We start from the raw sequence: 16,090 nt of genomic DNA, 5'->3' as shown, positions 1-16,090 counted from the left end.
ATGAAACCTTTTGAAAAGTAATCTTTCCTGCCCTCTACTCTACCACAGTCCTTCCCTTGGTTCTTTCTCCCAAACTCCCCCTTTTCACTTGCTCAAAATCTCTAACTCTTCCTGCTGATGGTTTTGGAGACTAGTGTGAGTTAGAGGAGAGGGGTTGAGTCAGATGGATTGTCATGGAACACAAGAAACAGGTATTTTCTTACTATTCCGGCATGATTTTGGACAGTGAGCAGTTGTGACAGAGGAGAACAGGACTAATATTGGTGTAGGTCATCCAGCCAAATCTGGTGATAAATGGTTAAGCCAGTTGTCTCCCATAGACATCCAAATCTGCATCCCTGGGATTTAAGGGGACAGAGACTGGGGATCATTTCAAGGTAAGAGAGTAAAGGTTTTATCAGAGACAAAAGAACCAAAGTGAGCGTGGGACAGATGGAGCTGCAGATTCAAAGGCTAAAGTGAGGACTTTGAAAGGAAATTGTGGTTGACCTGGGGGGAGAAACCAGGGATTGGGAAGGAAAGGTGGGGAAGGGATTGTGAGTTGAAAGGAAGAGGAAGTTACCAAAGATGATCTGATCTGTGACTGACACAATGGAGTAGAGCTGCATTGTAAAATAGCAATGGCAAGCTGGTTATGAATGTAGAGGGAAAGATTAAGGGAGGACAGGAGAGCAATTAACTCAGAGAAGAGGGTGTGATGAATTGAGTAGAAGGTTGAAATTACCAAAGGTGCGGAGTCACCCAGTGTGGAGACAGAGAGAAAAGCAATTAAAAAAATCTTGATAACAAACTTACTGTGGGAAACAGAGAAGAAAGATTTTACAGGAGTATTTATGAGGTGAAATATATTCATTTGAAGAAAACACCAGTTATGAATATAAAAGCAAGAATACCATGGATGTTGTGTGAGATGCAGTCATTTACCCCTAAAAGGTACTATATGGTCCAGACATGAGACTTATGAGAAATAATAATGATACTCAAAGCGCAAATTAAACGTTACTACATTTGACAAGATGAGATATCCATTACAATGCCCCTATTACAATGGTTAGTCAGAAATACATGAGTAGTCATCCTATCTGCTAATATCTCTTGCAGTTGACCAGGCTGACTAGCTAAGCAATGAATCACCTTCTTGCCACAATTTTCATCCCCTTCTTTCCAAAGGGTAGACTGTTTCACTGACAAGATTGTACTGTTCTATTAAAATTGTGTGAACACTACAATTGTCCAATGAGGTGTCCAATTCTTTGTTCAAACCACAAATTAGCTGCTCCTTGACAATATCCATATATACATAACCTCCTAATTACCACCTCTTGTGGCTGTTGTCTATACTTTCAAGATCTTTATCAGTACTTCTTTCCTGGTCATAGGACAATAAAACATTCAGGCCTCTTCCAAGTTTCCAAACAGAATTAAAGCAAAGTCTCAGCCTCATTACAGCCTCATTTGATACAGCCTCATTTCTCTGCTTTTCAAAAGGAGATATTGTCAATCAATGCTTCTCTCTGCCACCAATATTCACTGCCAGATTCCTGAAGTGGATCTTCTTGAGATATTGCTTTGCAGGATTACCGTATGTGATATCACGTGTATTTGTTTCCAGTGACTCCTTAACCCCTAATTCTGCTCCATCTGGTAAAAATGAGGAACAAGGATAACAATGCCGCCTTAATGAGCTTTGGGTTGAATTAGTGACAGTGAATAGGATGAGAAAGAAGGAGCAGTTTGATATTTATGTTCTTACATCTATCATCTCTAATTTGATACTTGTGATCATTTCATAAAACTCTTTTTGATATTTGTACGTTTTCTCCTACTGTTTGATATGCATGACATTCCTTTAATAACTTTGGTTTTGATACTTGTACATTCACATGCATAATCTCAAATTTGATATTGATGCAGCCAATTTTTAATGTCACATCTTCAATCTGAGAAGTCCTAGCTTCCCAGGTTCCTTCATTATGTAACTCCTGATTATTACTTACAAATGTTGGAATGTATACAGCATTCTCCAACCTACCTATATTGGAGAGCTGTCTTACAGATTAATTAAAAAGCAGCTTAATATTATTGTCCTCAAGGAACCACATCAGTCAACATCCCAGATTCCTCAGCCATTTCTGGATACACCCTCTCCCATCAGAAGAGTAGAACGACCAAAGATGGGAACAATGCCATACAATCAGATGGGAGTGCCATTGGATTCCTCAGCATTGACGTAAGATGATATGAAGTCACATGACTGGGTCAGACGAGTACCAAGACATACCCTGCTGATCACTACTATCTACTGCCCTTTCTCAGCTAATGAATCAGTGTTCATCATGTTGCACATCTCTTGGAGGAAACTCTGAATGAAGTAAGAACGCAAACTATATATTGCATGGAGTACACCATCAAGAAGGACTTAGCAGAACCATCATTGACTGAGTTTCCTGAGTCATAGTTGCCAGATGATACTTTCATTACTTGGTGGAGGAAGTATAAATGAATTGATCTCATCGTCACAATTCTACATGTCATAGATATGTTTACTCATGACAGTATTATTATTAGCAGTCCTTCTGAAGACCATGTCTCATCTCAATTATCCTACATTTAATCTGCTTGTTTTTTTTTCAGGAAAATCTAAATGCCAGCTTTCAAAATTGTTGACAACTTTATCTAAAAATAAAAGTAAACGTTAATGAATATCCATGTTTTTTATTTACCATCCTACCTCGACATGGGCAGAAATTGCAGTCTGTCTATTTATTAGTAGAGCTGTGATATTTACTTATCTAAGTAAAACTGGAAAGATGGGCACAATTATCAAGTGGTATCTTTACATAAGAGATCTCAGTTAGCAATGTGGGCACGGGAATTCATAATCATAAAATTCATTGCTAGCCTCCATAGCATTGCATATGTGGAGTCAAGACACACTGTTGATGACCCTCTGGGTCTCCTCCCTCTGTGACTGGATCCTGAACTTCCTTTTTTCAGTTTTTTTGTCATATTAATGTGACATCTTTTCCATTACAAATAGATAGGTTTCCATATCCACTGGTGAGGGTATTCACAGACAACAATCTGAGGTCCCTATCTGCTCCAAGAAGATGACCATCATCCCGGTACCAAAGAAAAGTCAAACAGCATGCCTTAATGACTATCGTTGGATGGCTCTGACATCCATCATTATGAAGTGCTTCAAAAGGTTAGTCATGGCATGAATCAATTCTGGTCTCCCAGATTGTACTCCAGTTCACCTACCGCCACAACAGATCCACAGCAGATGCCATTTCCCTGGCCCTGTACTCAACCCTGGAACGTCTAGATAACAAAGACACCTATGTCAGACTCCTATTTAGCAACGACAGCTCAGCCTTCAACACCATTACTCCTATGAAACTCATCTCCAAACTCGGTTGCCTGGGGCTCGGCACCTCCCTCTGCGACTGGATCCTGAACTTCCTAACCCACAGACTGCAATCAGTAAGGATAGGCAACAACACCTCCTCCATGATCATCCTCAACACTGAAAGGCTATGTTCTTAGCCCCTTATTATGTTCCTTGTATGAGTGTGTGGCCAAATTCCCCTCCAACTTGATTTTTAAGTTTGCCAATGACACCACCATAGTGGGTTGGATCTCAAACAAGACAGAGTGCAGGAATGAGATAGAGAATCTGGTGAAATGGTGCAATGACAATAATTTCTCCCTCAATGTCAGCAAAATGAAGGAGATGGTCATCAACTTCAGGAAACGTATTGGAGGGCATGCCCCTGTCTACATCAATAGTGACAAAGTAGAAGTGGTCGAGAGCTTCAAGGTTTTAGGGGTCCAGATCACCAACAACCTGTCCTGGTCCCCCCCATGCTGACACTATAGTTAAGAAAGCCCACCAATGCCTCTATTTTCTCAGAAGACTAAGGAAATTTGGCATGTCTGCTATGACTCTCATCAACTTTTACAGATGCACCATGGGGGCAGCACGGTGGCACAGTGGTTAGCACTGCTGCCTCATAGCGCCAGGGACCTAGGTTCGATTCCTGGCTTGGGTCACTGTGTGGAGTTTGCACATTCTCCCCGTGTCTGTGTGGGTTTCCTTCGGGTGCTCCGGTTTCCTCCCACAGTCTGAAAGATGTGCTGGTTAGGTGCATTGACCCGAACAGGTGCCGGAGTGTTGCGACGAGGGGAATTTCACAGTAACTTCATTGCAGTGTTAATGTAAGCTTATTTGTGACTAACAAATAAACTTTAACTTTAAAAACATTAGAAAGCATTCTTTCTGGTTGTATCACAGCTTGGTACGGCTCCTGCTCTAACACAAAACCACAAGAAACTACAGAGGGTCATGAAAGAAGCCCAGTCCATCACTCAAACCAACTTCCCATCCATTGACTCCGTCTACACTTCCCAATGCCTCGGAAAAGCAGCCTGCATAATTAAGGACCCCACACGCCCTGGGCAAACGCTCTAACACCTTCCTCCATCGGGAAAAAGATACAAAAGTCTGAGGACATATACCAACCGACTCAAGAACACTTCTTCCCTGCTGCCATCAGACTTTGAATGCACCTACCTGCACATTAAGTTGATCTTTCTCTACACCATTGTTATGACTGTAACACCATATTCTGCACTCTCTCCTTTCTTTTTCTATGTATGGTATGCTTTGTCTGCATAGCGCGCAAGAAACCATACTTTTCACTGTATACTAATACCTGTGACAATAATAAGTTAAATCAAATCAAATTTATAATGGGCTTGTATCTGTACACATTAGGTTGATTCCACAAATTACTCAAAATGTTTTGTGGGTGAACGAAATTTCTAATATCCAGAATGAAGTTTAAGCAAAAAAAACACACAAGATAGTTCACAATAATATGAATCAATATCAGCTGAATTCCCTCAAAGCTCGAGTGAATGTTGACTGCTGAAGAATTCAAAAGAAAATTGAACCAAATGCAGAAATATCAGTTTGGGGTAATGAAACATTTCGGAATCGGGAAAAGGGGCTTGATGATATAAATCATCCCCATCCTGATGATAGGGGTCCTGTAGATTTAATGGCATTTACCCCATTCTCATTGTAAATACTGGATTCGGCCAAAGTCGCTACACCCAGCTTACACTTCGAAACTGTTCGGCCCCACATCGACAGAACGTGCGTAGGAATTCGCACCAGTTAAAAGTTAGTGCAATGTTTTTACAACAGAGTATGTGGGAACAAGCGCTATCTTTACATTTAAATGTATTGACATGTAATCACCGGACAAAACTTACAAAGGAAATGTTTAATGAAAAGAACAAAGGCCCTGTGACTGCCTGAGAGAAATGAACTGGAGTTATATTACATCTGGTGTGAAGCCCAGGACAGTGTCTTCTGCAGAGTTTAGTATGTTGGATAATGAAGTCTGCTACCTCATTCCTGGGTCATTGTCGCGCTTTCATGTCAAAGCATTCCCAAATCCTCCATTCACCGTAAAAAGGGACAACTTTTCATCCGATATGCTCTCTCGCCTCGACAGCACGATGTTAGAAATGAACAGACTAGTTCACGATGCCACCCTCTCTTTTGAATGTTCTGTGTCAAAATGTCAGAGATTTCAATCTATATGGCTGTTGTCCTAAAAGAAGGATTTTCACACAACACTGAAGAATAAGGCAAACATTAAATTCATTTAATCTACAAACACAATCATACATGTCACAGCTCACTTCGTGAAAATGTCATCTTTGCCTCACTGTAAATTTATGAAACTATCATCACAACAACTCTTTATTGGCCAAGAGAGACATTGTACAAGTCAAATCAAATACCTCCCGACATTGCGTCAGTCTCGTGTCGAGAATTGGTCAGTGTTTTCCCTTTCCAAAGGGTCACAAAGATTAAGCACCTTTGCTTTCTGCAGGGTTATTCGCTCTGATTCATACAGTGCTGTGACTGGATCCACGGAGGAACAAAACAGTGATTGTCCAAAAGCAAAACTGAGTTTCCATTGACTTCAACCTCCAACACCAAACTCTATACTGATAACAGAAGGTTTAAAATGAACTCTCCAGTTCTGACTGTGCCATTTCACTTCCTTCAGTAACGCATTGCTTCGGTCACATTTCATATCCCCAAACCCCAGTCTTATACTAACCAAGGAAGAGAAATTTCACAAAGTCCTTGCTCATATTTTGCGAGAATTTAAGTTACATGGCCTCCTATGGCACGATTACCACTTGAGTACATGAACTGCCACCGAAATGCCTTCCACAAGCACACATCTGAACTTCCGGACCCGGCTGGGAAGGGAAAAAGGGACAGAACGTCCTTAAACCAGCTCCGAGTCACTCATGCAAGCGGGAAAGAGGATGTGGTCATTGGTACAATGTGACAACAAAGCGATAACATATTTGTACATCTATTATTTCAACATTTTAATGAACTTAGAAAACAAATTAGACTCATGAATTGCAACCCCCTTTGATCGTTCGGTTGCTTGCGGGGAGCTTGTCAAGTTATTTCATTTCGATTTACTCTTAATATTGATATATTATCAACGAAATGCAAAAATAATATTTTACTGCGGAAATATTTGATTAAATGAGGGTGTGCTTACACATGTATAGGAAATGTCTTGTCATCCATTCTGGAACATCCAGGATTCTGGAACCAGTTCCCAAAGGACCGTGGCACCAGAGATTGCAGCACACTGTTAAATGCCAGCCTCGCTTGTGAGATGCCATTGTCATCTTATTATTTTAATTTCAGCCGCTGTAGTCTCCGACAGATTGTTTGCAAAACGTGACACAGATGGATTTTTGTTTCTGTGCATTTGATAATCATCTGTTTTATTAAACATCGTTTAACTAGTCAGATTACTGTCCCGAGCATGAAGTTAAATGTATGATACTATTCTATTTTGGTTATACATGCGGTATCAAAGCACACAGAGTGAGTTTTTTATGCATTAACACAGACTAAAATGCCCATGTCTCAGTAGGCATTGCCAGTGGCTAGTGCAAGCTGGCAGCGCAGCAGGCATCCATTGAGAGCCGAACAAGGAAAACAGGCTAATAAAAAGGAAATGAATGAGTTTGTACTGGTCTTATTCTTCGCTAAACTCCATATTTCAAATCTGCATTTTTTAATGCTTTATGAAGTTTCGACAGAGTTCGAAAATAAGAATTGGAAGATTGCAGATAATACCAAATGCCAGATTTGTGTTCGTGTTGTATTTACTGAAATAACGGAGTGATTCTTTTCGGAAAGAACCGCATCTTGACATTGCATTTATATCCGCACTGTGCTTTCAATTTAGAAAACCTGTCAATGAATTACCGCAGTCAAAATCAAAGAATTGCCAGGAGGACAATCATAGCCGGTGGAGTGAAATTAAGTACTATTGCCTACTTCATCTCTGTGAAACAAAATGCATTTAAAAACACGAACTAACAATCCTTTGCGCTGATACCTGCGAATGTGCTTATTCTCGGATGTCCAAATGTAGAAAACTTCTCTCAGAGATTGCAATTCCTCAACTGGCGAGGCCTAACAGTGCTGTGGTCTTTGCTCTCTATAAGACATCTCACTGAATCTGGCGGCAAAGTTTTGTGGGCTTGTTGTCCCTTCAAATCAATTGTAGTCAAACATGGGCCTTACCGCGAACCCTCACAAGCCAAGTCCAAAGAATAATAAATTCAAGGTAACTAAAATGTACCCCTTTTAGTATAGGAGTGCCGGATAGAAGGCTATTGAAAAAGGTTTCCTTGAACACGTTATATTTTCATAAAACAAAGTTAACGTAATTGTAACTACAAACAGGTACATGTGTAGGAAATCTTCGGGATATGATAGAAGAGATATGTCATGATAAAATGAGCAAGTACATCAGGGTAAACAGCGAGGAGGTGGAGATGTCTGTCAGCCTGCCATACAATCGCGGAGGAAAAGACAGGTTTGTGAGAAATCTTCGGCCAACGCTAAACAATATTTAGTGATCTTCTCCACGACTTGGGCAGCATAGCATTTGGTACCTCAGAAGGTTGAGGAACAGCGAAGGCACGTTCCATTAAAATCAGACTGTAATATCAACATATTGCACTGATATTTCTGACCTGTGTTATAATGATGACAACCAGTGCCTAATTATTTTGGATAGTTGACACTATGAGATCAGTATGAGACCATTAAAATCATCTTCGGACACATGACTTCACCCTATCCAATTCTTCCAGACAGTCGCGAAGCGATTCATTGTGTTAGTGATTAACGAACAACCCCATCTCGGTGGTGGCAGGTGATGTGGTTGATATTTAATAAAGGAAAATATTATTCTATGTAAAAAAATGTGTTGGCATTGAAATTTGATGCATATGGTATGTCGGCAGTTGCCAATTTAAGGGGACCACCGGCACCTTTGCAATGTATAGGTGACAGCGAAATCTATGTCGATGCCATCTTTGTTCACATGGGCATTCTTAATGTAAGCACAAAACATAGCAACACAGTATAGACAATCTTTACCAGACAAAATGTCTCAGGTCCCCAACTAACTTGAAATAATTATTACTTGCTAGACTTGCTACTCAAAAAAACATTCTCCCCTGCCTTAATTCTGAGTAGTTCACCATGCATTTCTGTGTCTGATTGGTGCTGACATGTGGAAACAGGGTTTAATAAGGTGTAATATGGGATGTGTGTCATGCCTTTCCTTTTATTTTAAGCGGCTAGCTGATCCTGCAGGCCGGCCTCCTTGCTGTCAGCTCGGCTGCCCCATGGAGATGGTGATAATATCTGATGTCTGTGGGCTGCTGCCCCAGCTCCTGTCTCCCTCGGGGCGCAAGATGCCAGCGTTTGCACCTGCCAATCAGCGGCGGCTGCCCGCTGACGTCAGCGGCAGATGGCATGGTACCAGCGCTGGCAGTTGGCATCACTGTCACTTCTCAGAGAGATCACACACCGATCCTGCGGAGAGAACCTACCACTGCCGTCAGAACACGGAGAAGGCAGCCAGCAAGAGCTGAAAATGAGCATCCCTTCGAAGCACTGATTTCAGGTAAGAATTCAAAAAAATTTAATTATTGGAACAATCAGACCAGAATTGAATTGCCACGCATGCCTTTTTTTTTAAAAAAACAATTACCTTGTCGTAATGTGCAACCATACTGCATATTTAAGTGCCAACATATTGATGTTGGCAATGCAATTCGAGAATTACCTGTCTCTCTCACAAGTGGTGACTTGGTCATTATAAATTGTTTTGTCATTCCATTAATAGATTTAACAAGATTTTCGTGTTACCAGCCAGAATGCACGGAGATTTTAAAAACTAAACATATTTTCTGTATTGAAGAGGGGTGGCATTTTAAACAATCTACACCTGAGCGTACAGAATTATAATGGTTCAAAAGGTTGCGCGCCGGTTAGTTCTCCAATTTAAAACTATTTTTCGAAGTGGAACAAAAAAAACGCCTTTAAAATGTAGGGCGTCATTCTGGTACAGAGAAACTTTCGAATCTAACAGATTAACTTTGAGCTGAATGTGGAAAATCCAAGTGCAAATTGCAATATTTCATAGTGGGAAGAAAACCCTATGACCCTCCATCTGTCAAATGATTTATTGCACTGCATAACTAGTGCCGGGGTTGCTGCTATGTAGCATACTTAAAAGAAGAATTACCTCGATTTCCAATACAAGGTTGAATATTTCACTGAAAAGGGAATTATTTCCAAATACTGTCGCTCTCGGTCATTTAACTTTCCGGCTCAACGCCAAACCCAGTCTATTGTTAATGTCTGGAACGAAATCGGCTATCGGTAACATGCCACGAATGCAACGTGGCTTTCCAATGCCGACCCCATCTCAAAAATAATCTTTGAAATTTTCTTAGAACTATATATATATATATATCTCATATATATTAATATTTTAAATATATATATATATATATTACATGAAGACAGAGTTGCACTGTTCTCCGGTATCCATACCCCGACAATTCCAGTAGTAACTGTAGTGTTACTACGGTTGGATGTAGCGTTGTAAGCTATCCTGTAATTTTAATTACGATCCATGGGAAGTTTGAGACCCAGGGGAATCAAACCAAAACAGTGGAACCGGCCTGTTTTCATAAACCTGTCAATTGCGCAGCTTTTACACAATCATTTTAAGATTAGCCAGATCACAACCACATGCAATATTGGAAAAGCACATCCTTTATCGAGTTTAAAGCAATTGAGAATCTGCTCTTGCAAAGACAACCTAACGATAGTTCTGTACCACACTAAATGCTCAGATTTATTCTGTTTTCTAGTTATATTTTAGTTTGAATTTTAAAAGATCCATGCAGATTATTTATTCTTCAGCCTAGAAATTGGATGGTGTAAAAAAAATCATTCGTTCTAATGTATCACTGAGCTAAAAGAAAACTGTGTCGTTAACCATTTTCTTTTCTCTTTCCCTGTTCCCCCTTCCCACCCCCACGCCCCCTAAGCTGACAACATGTTGACTTTACCAATTGATGAAGTTGCCATGATGCCCGGAACAAACTTTGATGATGTTAGTGAAGCGGAGGACAAAGAGTCCGAAATATGTGGAGAACACGAGCAGTGTTCAATTGATCTCAGCAACATTACCCCGTCTGTAGAGTCAGAGAAAGACGAGAATGAGAAGGAAGACGAAGAGGATGAGGAACACCCCAAAAGGAGAGGGCCCAGGAAAAAGGTGATGACTAAAGAAAGGGTTGAGCGCGTCAAAGTGAGGAGGACTGAAGCGAATGCCAGGGAGAGGAAAAGGATGCACGGTCTCAACAATGCTCTGGACAACCTTCGCAAAGTTGTCCCATGTTATTCCAAAACACAGAAACTGTCCAAGATAGAAACATTGCGCCTAGCCAAAAATTACATTTGGGCTCTATCTGAGATCCTGCGCATTGGCAAGCGACCCGACCTGCTGACCTTTGTGCAAAATCTGTGTAAAGACTTATCCCAACCAACGACCAATCTGGTGGCTGGGTGCCTGCAACTCAACACCAGAAACTTACTGATGGAGCAGAGCGGAGATGGAGCTCACATCGCGAGGTCACAGTTTTCCTCCACTCTCTACACGTATCAAAACCCCGATCTAGGCAACCCCTCGGGGCAGAGTCCAATGGAAAGTTCCTCCAAGTCCATCAAACCTTACAACTACTGTAGTGCTTATGAATCTTTCTACCAAAACGCTTCTCCCGAGTGTGTGAGCCCACAGTTTGACGGTCCCCTAAGTCCTCCAATTAACTTTAATGGGATTTTCTCCCTGAAGCAAGAAGATCCATCTGACTATGTGAAAAATTATCACTATGGCATGCATTATTCCGCCGTGCCAGCCAGCCGTCCCCTTGGACAGAGCTACATGTTCAGCCCAGCCATGCGATGTGTGGTGCCCACAGACAGTACATTTCCTTACGACTTCCATCTGCGCAACGAGACACTTTCAATGCAGGACGAATTAAATGCGGTTTTTCATAATTAATGAGAAAAATAGTGGCTATACAGATCACAAGTAATTAAGATAAAACAGTGGGTGGTACATTAAATAATTGATACAAAATTGTTTTTAACAGCACGACTGCACTCATATTCGAATGTTACATGATGGCAGAGAAGCAATAATCGAAAAACTATGCAAGTGAGTAAATTATATATTAGCAACAACCCCTTTATAGGGAAAGATACACCATATGGGCCCTTTCTTACTTCTCGCGGACACTTTTCATTTAACAGGATCATTTGTAAATACTTTTGCTTAGTTTCACATACACGACAGTATTTTACAAGTAGATCATGTGGCAGTACAGCATTTTTGGTTAATGTTATTTGAATTGCTCTGATATGGATAGATATAGGGCTGTAACCATTTAAGTGACATATGAGCCCTTAAGGATCCAAACACAGTACTGTACATAGCAAACCACACACAAAACAATGAAGCATTGCCAATGTTTTTACTCCCGATGCAGCATTGATAGCTATCGGATAGAGGAAGCGTTCCTTTACTGTGATCGTTCAAAAAAAGTCTGCCTTCTAATACACTTCATAAATATTATTTATATTGAAGAGACATTTTAGGAAATCACGGTATGAAAACGCATCGACTATTTTAATTCAATTAGTTTGATCTAGTCAAATATTTATTCATACAATTGTAGTGAATTTATTTTTCTATGTGCCATATTTTGACGTATTCAGTAATCAGCAATCACGAAGGATTTGGGTGAGTGTAAGTGATGCCTGTGAATAAGTTCTGAAAAAGGGTCACTGGCGAAGTATTAACGTGTAACCGTGTGCAAACTTGTCCAAGTGTCTTACTAATGCATTAACATACTTCCTCGTCTTCAGGAAGCATGGCGTGAATGATTTTGACATATGCAATGAAAAAAAAAGATCGATGAACGTGTATTTTTATTATTTGCCCTGTTTTCCCCCTGCTGTGTGAAGTGAACGTTTTCACCCCAATAAACTCGTTTGGTTTTTGATCAGTTTGTCGATTATTTTGAAGGGAGATTGAATTGTTTTCACTGCTCAGCATCTTTGTTCGAGCAGACAGGAGATGGCGAAGACAATCCTGACGGCAACATTATCACTAAAAGTTTAAACTGAACGAGCACAGGGTAAGGTATGACGGAAATATTCAATAAGCTAAAACTAAATGTAAGGAAGCTGTCCCCTTCCACCCCCGTGATAAATTCATATTCATTCAGATTTGGAGACAATTGAGAAAGTTGATATGTGTTGATTTCACCCCTGCAAATGGCACGGGAATATTGTGCTGCAGTCAACACAAAAGATAAGCACAGATTATTTGTTTTTCAAAAAAATAGAACTTTTTGACTTGTCATCTTTGACAGTTATGAGTGATTAATAAGAGTGCTGTGTGTTCTCTGAACTGTTGAATGGAAGCAGGGTTGTACTGCAAAGCTTATCCGTAACTATGTGGAGCTGAGTTGTGGTTTTAGTTAATGACTGAACTCCAACTTTAGACGAGAGTGTAGAACAGGTATGTGCAAAATAAAAACGATTCAATGTAGCAGGTTATTCTCCAAGCTTAAATAGTAATTTGCATCACATAACTTCGTTTTTAGATTTGTCCTTTCTACACTTTGCCTTATAATACAAGTTAGATTAACATATGCATTTGGTATCTCACTACCGGGATATGTTTTACCCCGGAAAAAACGCTGCATATTTCATGACCAAACAGGTTGTGTACCATTTAGTAAAACATGGATGTCTGAATGACTCCAAACAGGTTGGTAAGCATGAAGTACTGAAGCATAATTATCAGTGTGGAGCACTTCTGTCCAATAATCAACGCACTTTTGAGACCTAAGTAGGGTTAATCTGTGCCATTGCCGTTGGCGTATGACAATACTTTGCGAAACAAATCTTGATTTTCATTTTTAAAATGTTCGTGAAAACTGAGGTCGAAATCGCAACAAAGACAATTATGCAATCAAGACGGCGAAGCACACATCTTTTTCAGCAAGTCCCTTTATGTTGTGGGGATAAAGGTTACAGTAGTTCACTGGTGCTCTAGAGACTTTCTCCAGGTGGAGCACGGTGACAGTGCCACATGTGGCAACAAGGTGCAAGGAAAGCTGCAGGAGCTGTCACTGCTGCTGGGAATTACATCTTCAGCAACTGTTGTCTTCCAAATCCGCCGTTATGTTCACATCTAGAAATGTCATTTCAGCGCACTTCTGATCTTTAATCTAAACGTAACTATTCAACAAAACTTGCACACTTTGATTTAAACAATAAAACATTTTTTTTTACTCTGCCGAAAGTGCTTTGGTCTCGTTTATTTCAAAAGCAGATTTTTAAAATGAAAGCTATGTATGAAATCTCTCAAAAATACATCGTTATTTCATTACACCAGGATGTAACAAAATCGATAGGGGATTGTTCATGTCCCCAATAAATAAGACACATAAACAACGAGGGGAACAATTATCTTTTCAAAATAGCTAATATGGTTCCAGAGTGGGTGAGGGTTTATATGTGTGTGCGCGCACATTAATAAATTAAAATGTTACAAATCATACTTTTAAAGCTATAGCATGGAGCTGGGTTTTATTGAAGATGAACGATTTTTTGCACAGAAGTTTGCTTGATTAAATGGGACATTTTAAAATATTGGGTATTTTAAAATACAAATGCGATAGTTCAGATTTGAATTATATTCCGAGTTTGGGGTTGCATGTGTTTTTCATTTTTTTCTTCATGAATACTATCTTCAACTTGCTTCAAATCTTTCACTATCCCGGTCCCACGTTTCCTCTCTTCGCCTCTCTCCTCGTCCCTACCCTTTCACGTCTCTGAAAGTTCTCTGAAAGAACCCTGCATCAGCAAAGTGCCAGAGGAAAGCCAGTTAAGTTTATTAATTGAAGTCACCGGCTAAGCAAAGTGGAGGTTCAGCATTCACGTGTATGCGGTTTGAAGAGAGCACGCTTCGCATTTTCGATACTATCGGAATGATAGGAGCAATTATTCAGCTCTTGGAACCGAATTCCATGCTGGTTTTTCGAGCCGATACTGGAATTGCGCTGTTATGTTTGGCTTTTTATTGTGGCAAAGTCACACATATTCCAATCTATCTCCGGCTTCCACCCGGATTTCACGAGATAGCGCTGATGCCTTTGGCAATTCGTTTCTCAACAATACATCTGTTCTCACCCAATTGTACATATTTTTCTCCGTTGTAAGATTGGCAGAGTGTTCGACATAGCCATAACTTTATCACAATTGCACGTTTCCTTAAATCAGAAGGATACATTTGGTTTCACGCGGGTGCACTCTTACCCTCAACTACAAACATGGAGCGAAATGCAAATACATTCAATTTCAACCAGCAAATTGAAACAAGAGCAGCAAAATTCCCCACGGGATACTCACAGCAAGTTGGGGTGCTAACCTATCCGCAATCGCTCCAAGTTCCAAATCGTGTGTATCTTATTGTAGCAGGGAAGTCGAACATGTTTTTCATAGCTTCAAATGCCAAGGCAGCTGGACGTGTTTAGTCTGCAATGTGAAGCGTTTCCTGCTATATCACACTGAGAAACTGCAGCCAGTATTAACAAAAGCTGTTCATCAAGTTAGGCGGCAAAGAACAAACTTTTTTATTGTTTTCCTTCGGCAATGATCGATACTAGCAATCAGATATATTTCATATTTCTCGCTAGTCTGACTGTTTCTATAACCTCGAGGCTTACTCCAAAGACACCTAATGAAGAATTACGTATAAACCAGAGTGTGGACTTAAATGAGCCCACTGGTGAACAGTGACTACAAAGGATATATCTCCCAATCGAAATATCACAATTCAGGTAACTAGTGAAGTACAGTTGTTCACAAATAAATCAATCAAATTAGATCTTCAGCAAAAGTGTGCTTTAGAATTGCATACATATGAATAATTGGTTCAATTTTAAGTTACTTTTCATAAATTAACAATTAACCATTAACCAGCTTTAAAAAAACATATTGTTGTTTTAAGAAGTGTTCTGGGATTGTGTGCGACATTGACAGTGCAGCATCAGTGATCCATCTTTTGGACTGGAGTTACATATCGTTTAGACTGGGTCTGGTTGGTTAGCTCCCTCTCTGATTTCCACATTAATGGGTCTGGTGAGTGAAAATGCAGATAATATGTGACTTAAAATGAAAGGAGTGTAAGGAGTTTATTTAATTCTTTCAGGAGATGTGAGTGTAGCTGGTTGGGCGAGTTTACCCATCCCTAATTGCCCTTAAGAAGGAAGTAGTGAATAGCCTTCTTGAACCACTGTGGTCCGTGTGATGTAGGTACACCTACAGTGGTGTTAGGGAAGGAGTTCCAGGATTTTGACCCAGAGACAGTGAAAGAACATAGAACATAGAACATAGAACATTACAGCGCAGAACAGGCCCTTCGGCCCACGATGTTGCACCGACCAGTTAAAAAAAAAAACTGTGACCCTCCAACCTAAACCAATTTCTTTTCGTCCATGAACCTATCTACGGATCTCTTAAACGCCCCCAAACTAGGCGCATTTACTACTGATGCTGGCAGGGCATTCCAATCCC

At 40.2% G+C, this 16,090-nt stretch overlaps 1 protein-coding gene across 1 annotated transcript; it reads left to right on the top strand.

The window, feature by feature from the left end:
• Window positions 1–5,801: 5,801 nt before the first annotated feature.
• neurod6a (neuronal differentiation 6a) lies at window positions 5,802–11,501 on the top strand. The gene is made up of 2 exons (XM_078217126.1): window positions 5,802–5,837; window positions 10,641–11,501. Exon 2 carries the CDS (start codon window positions 10,719–10,721, stop codon window positions 11,499–11,501), a length of 783 nt encoding a protein of 260 aa, XP_078073252.1. The 5' UTR covers window positions 5,802–5,837; window positions 10,641–10,718.
• Window positions 11,502–16,090: the final 4,589 nt, after the last annotated feature.

This window comes from Mustelus asterias, chromosome 7 (genome assembly GCF_964213995.1).
Source record: "Mustelus asterias chromosome 7, sMusAst1.hap1.1, whole genome shotgun sequence".
Classification (NCBI taxonomy): Eukaryota; Metazoa; Chordata; class Chondrichthyes; order Carcharhiniformes; family Triakidae; genus Mustelus; species Mustelus asterias.
This window is presented reverse-complemented; position numbering and strand designations above follow the sequence as displayed.

Bases quoted from the DNA above. Each gene is read 5' to 3' on its own strand.
- neurod6a (XM_078217126.1), top strand. From the start codon at position 10,719: ATGACTAAAGAAAGGGTTGAGCGCGTCAAAGTGAGGAGGACTGAAGCG.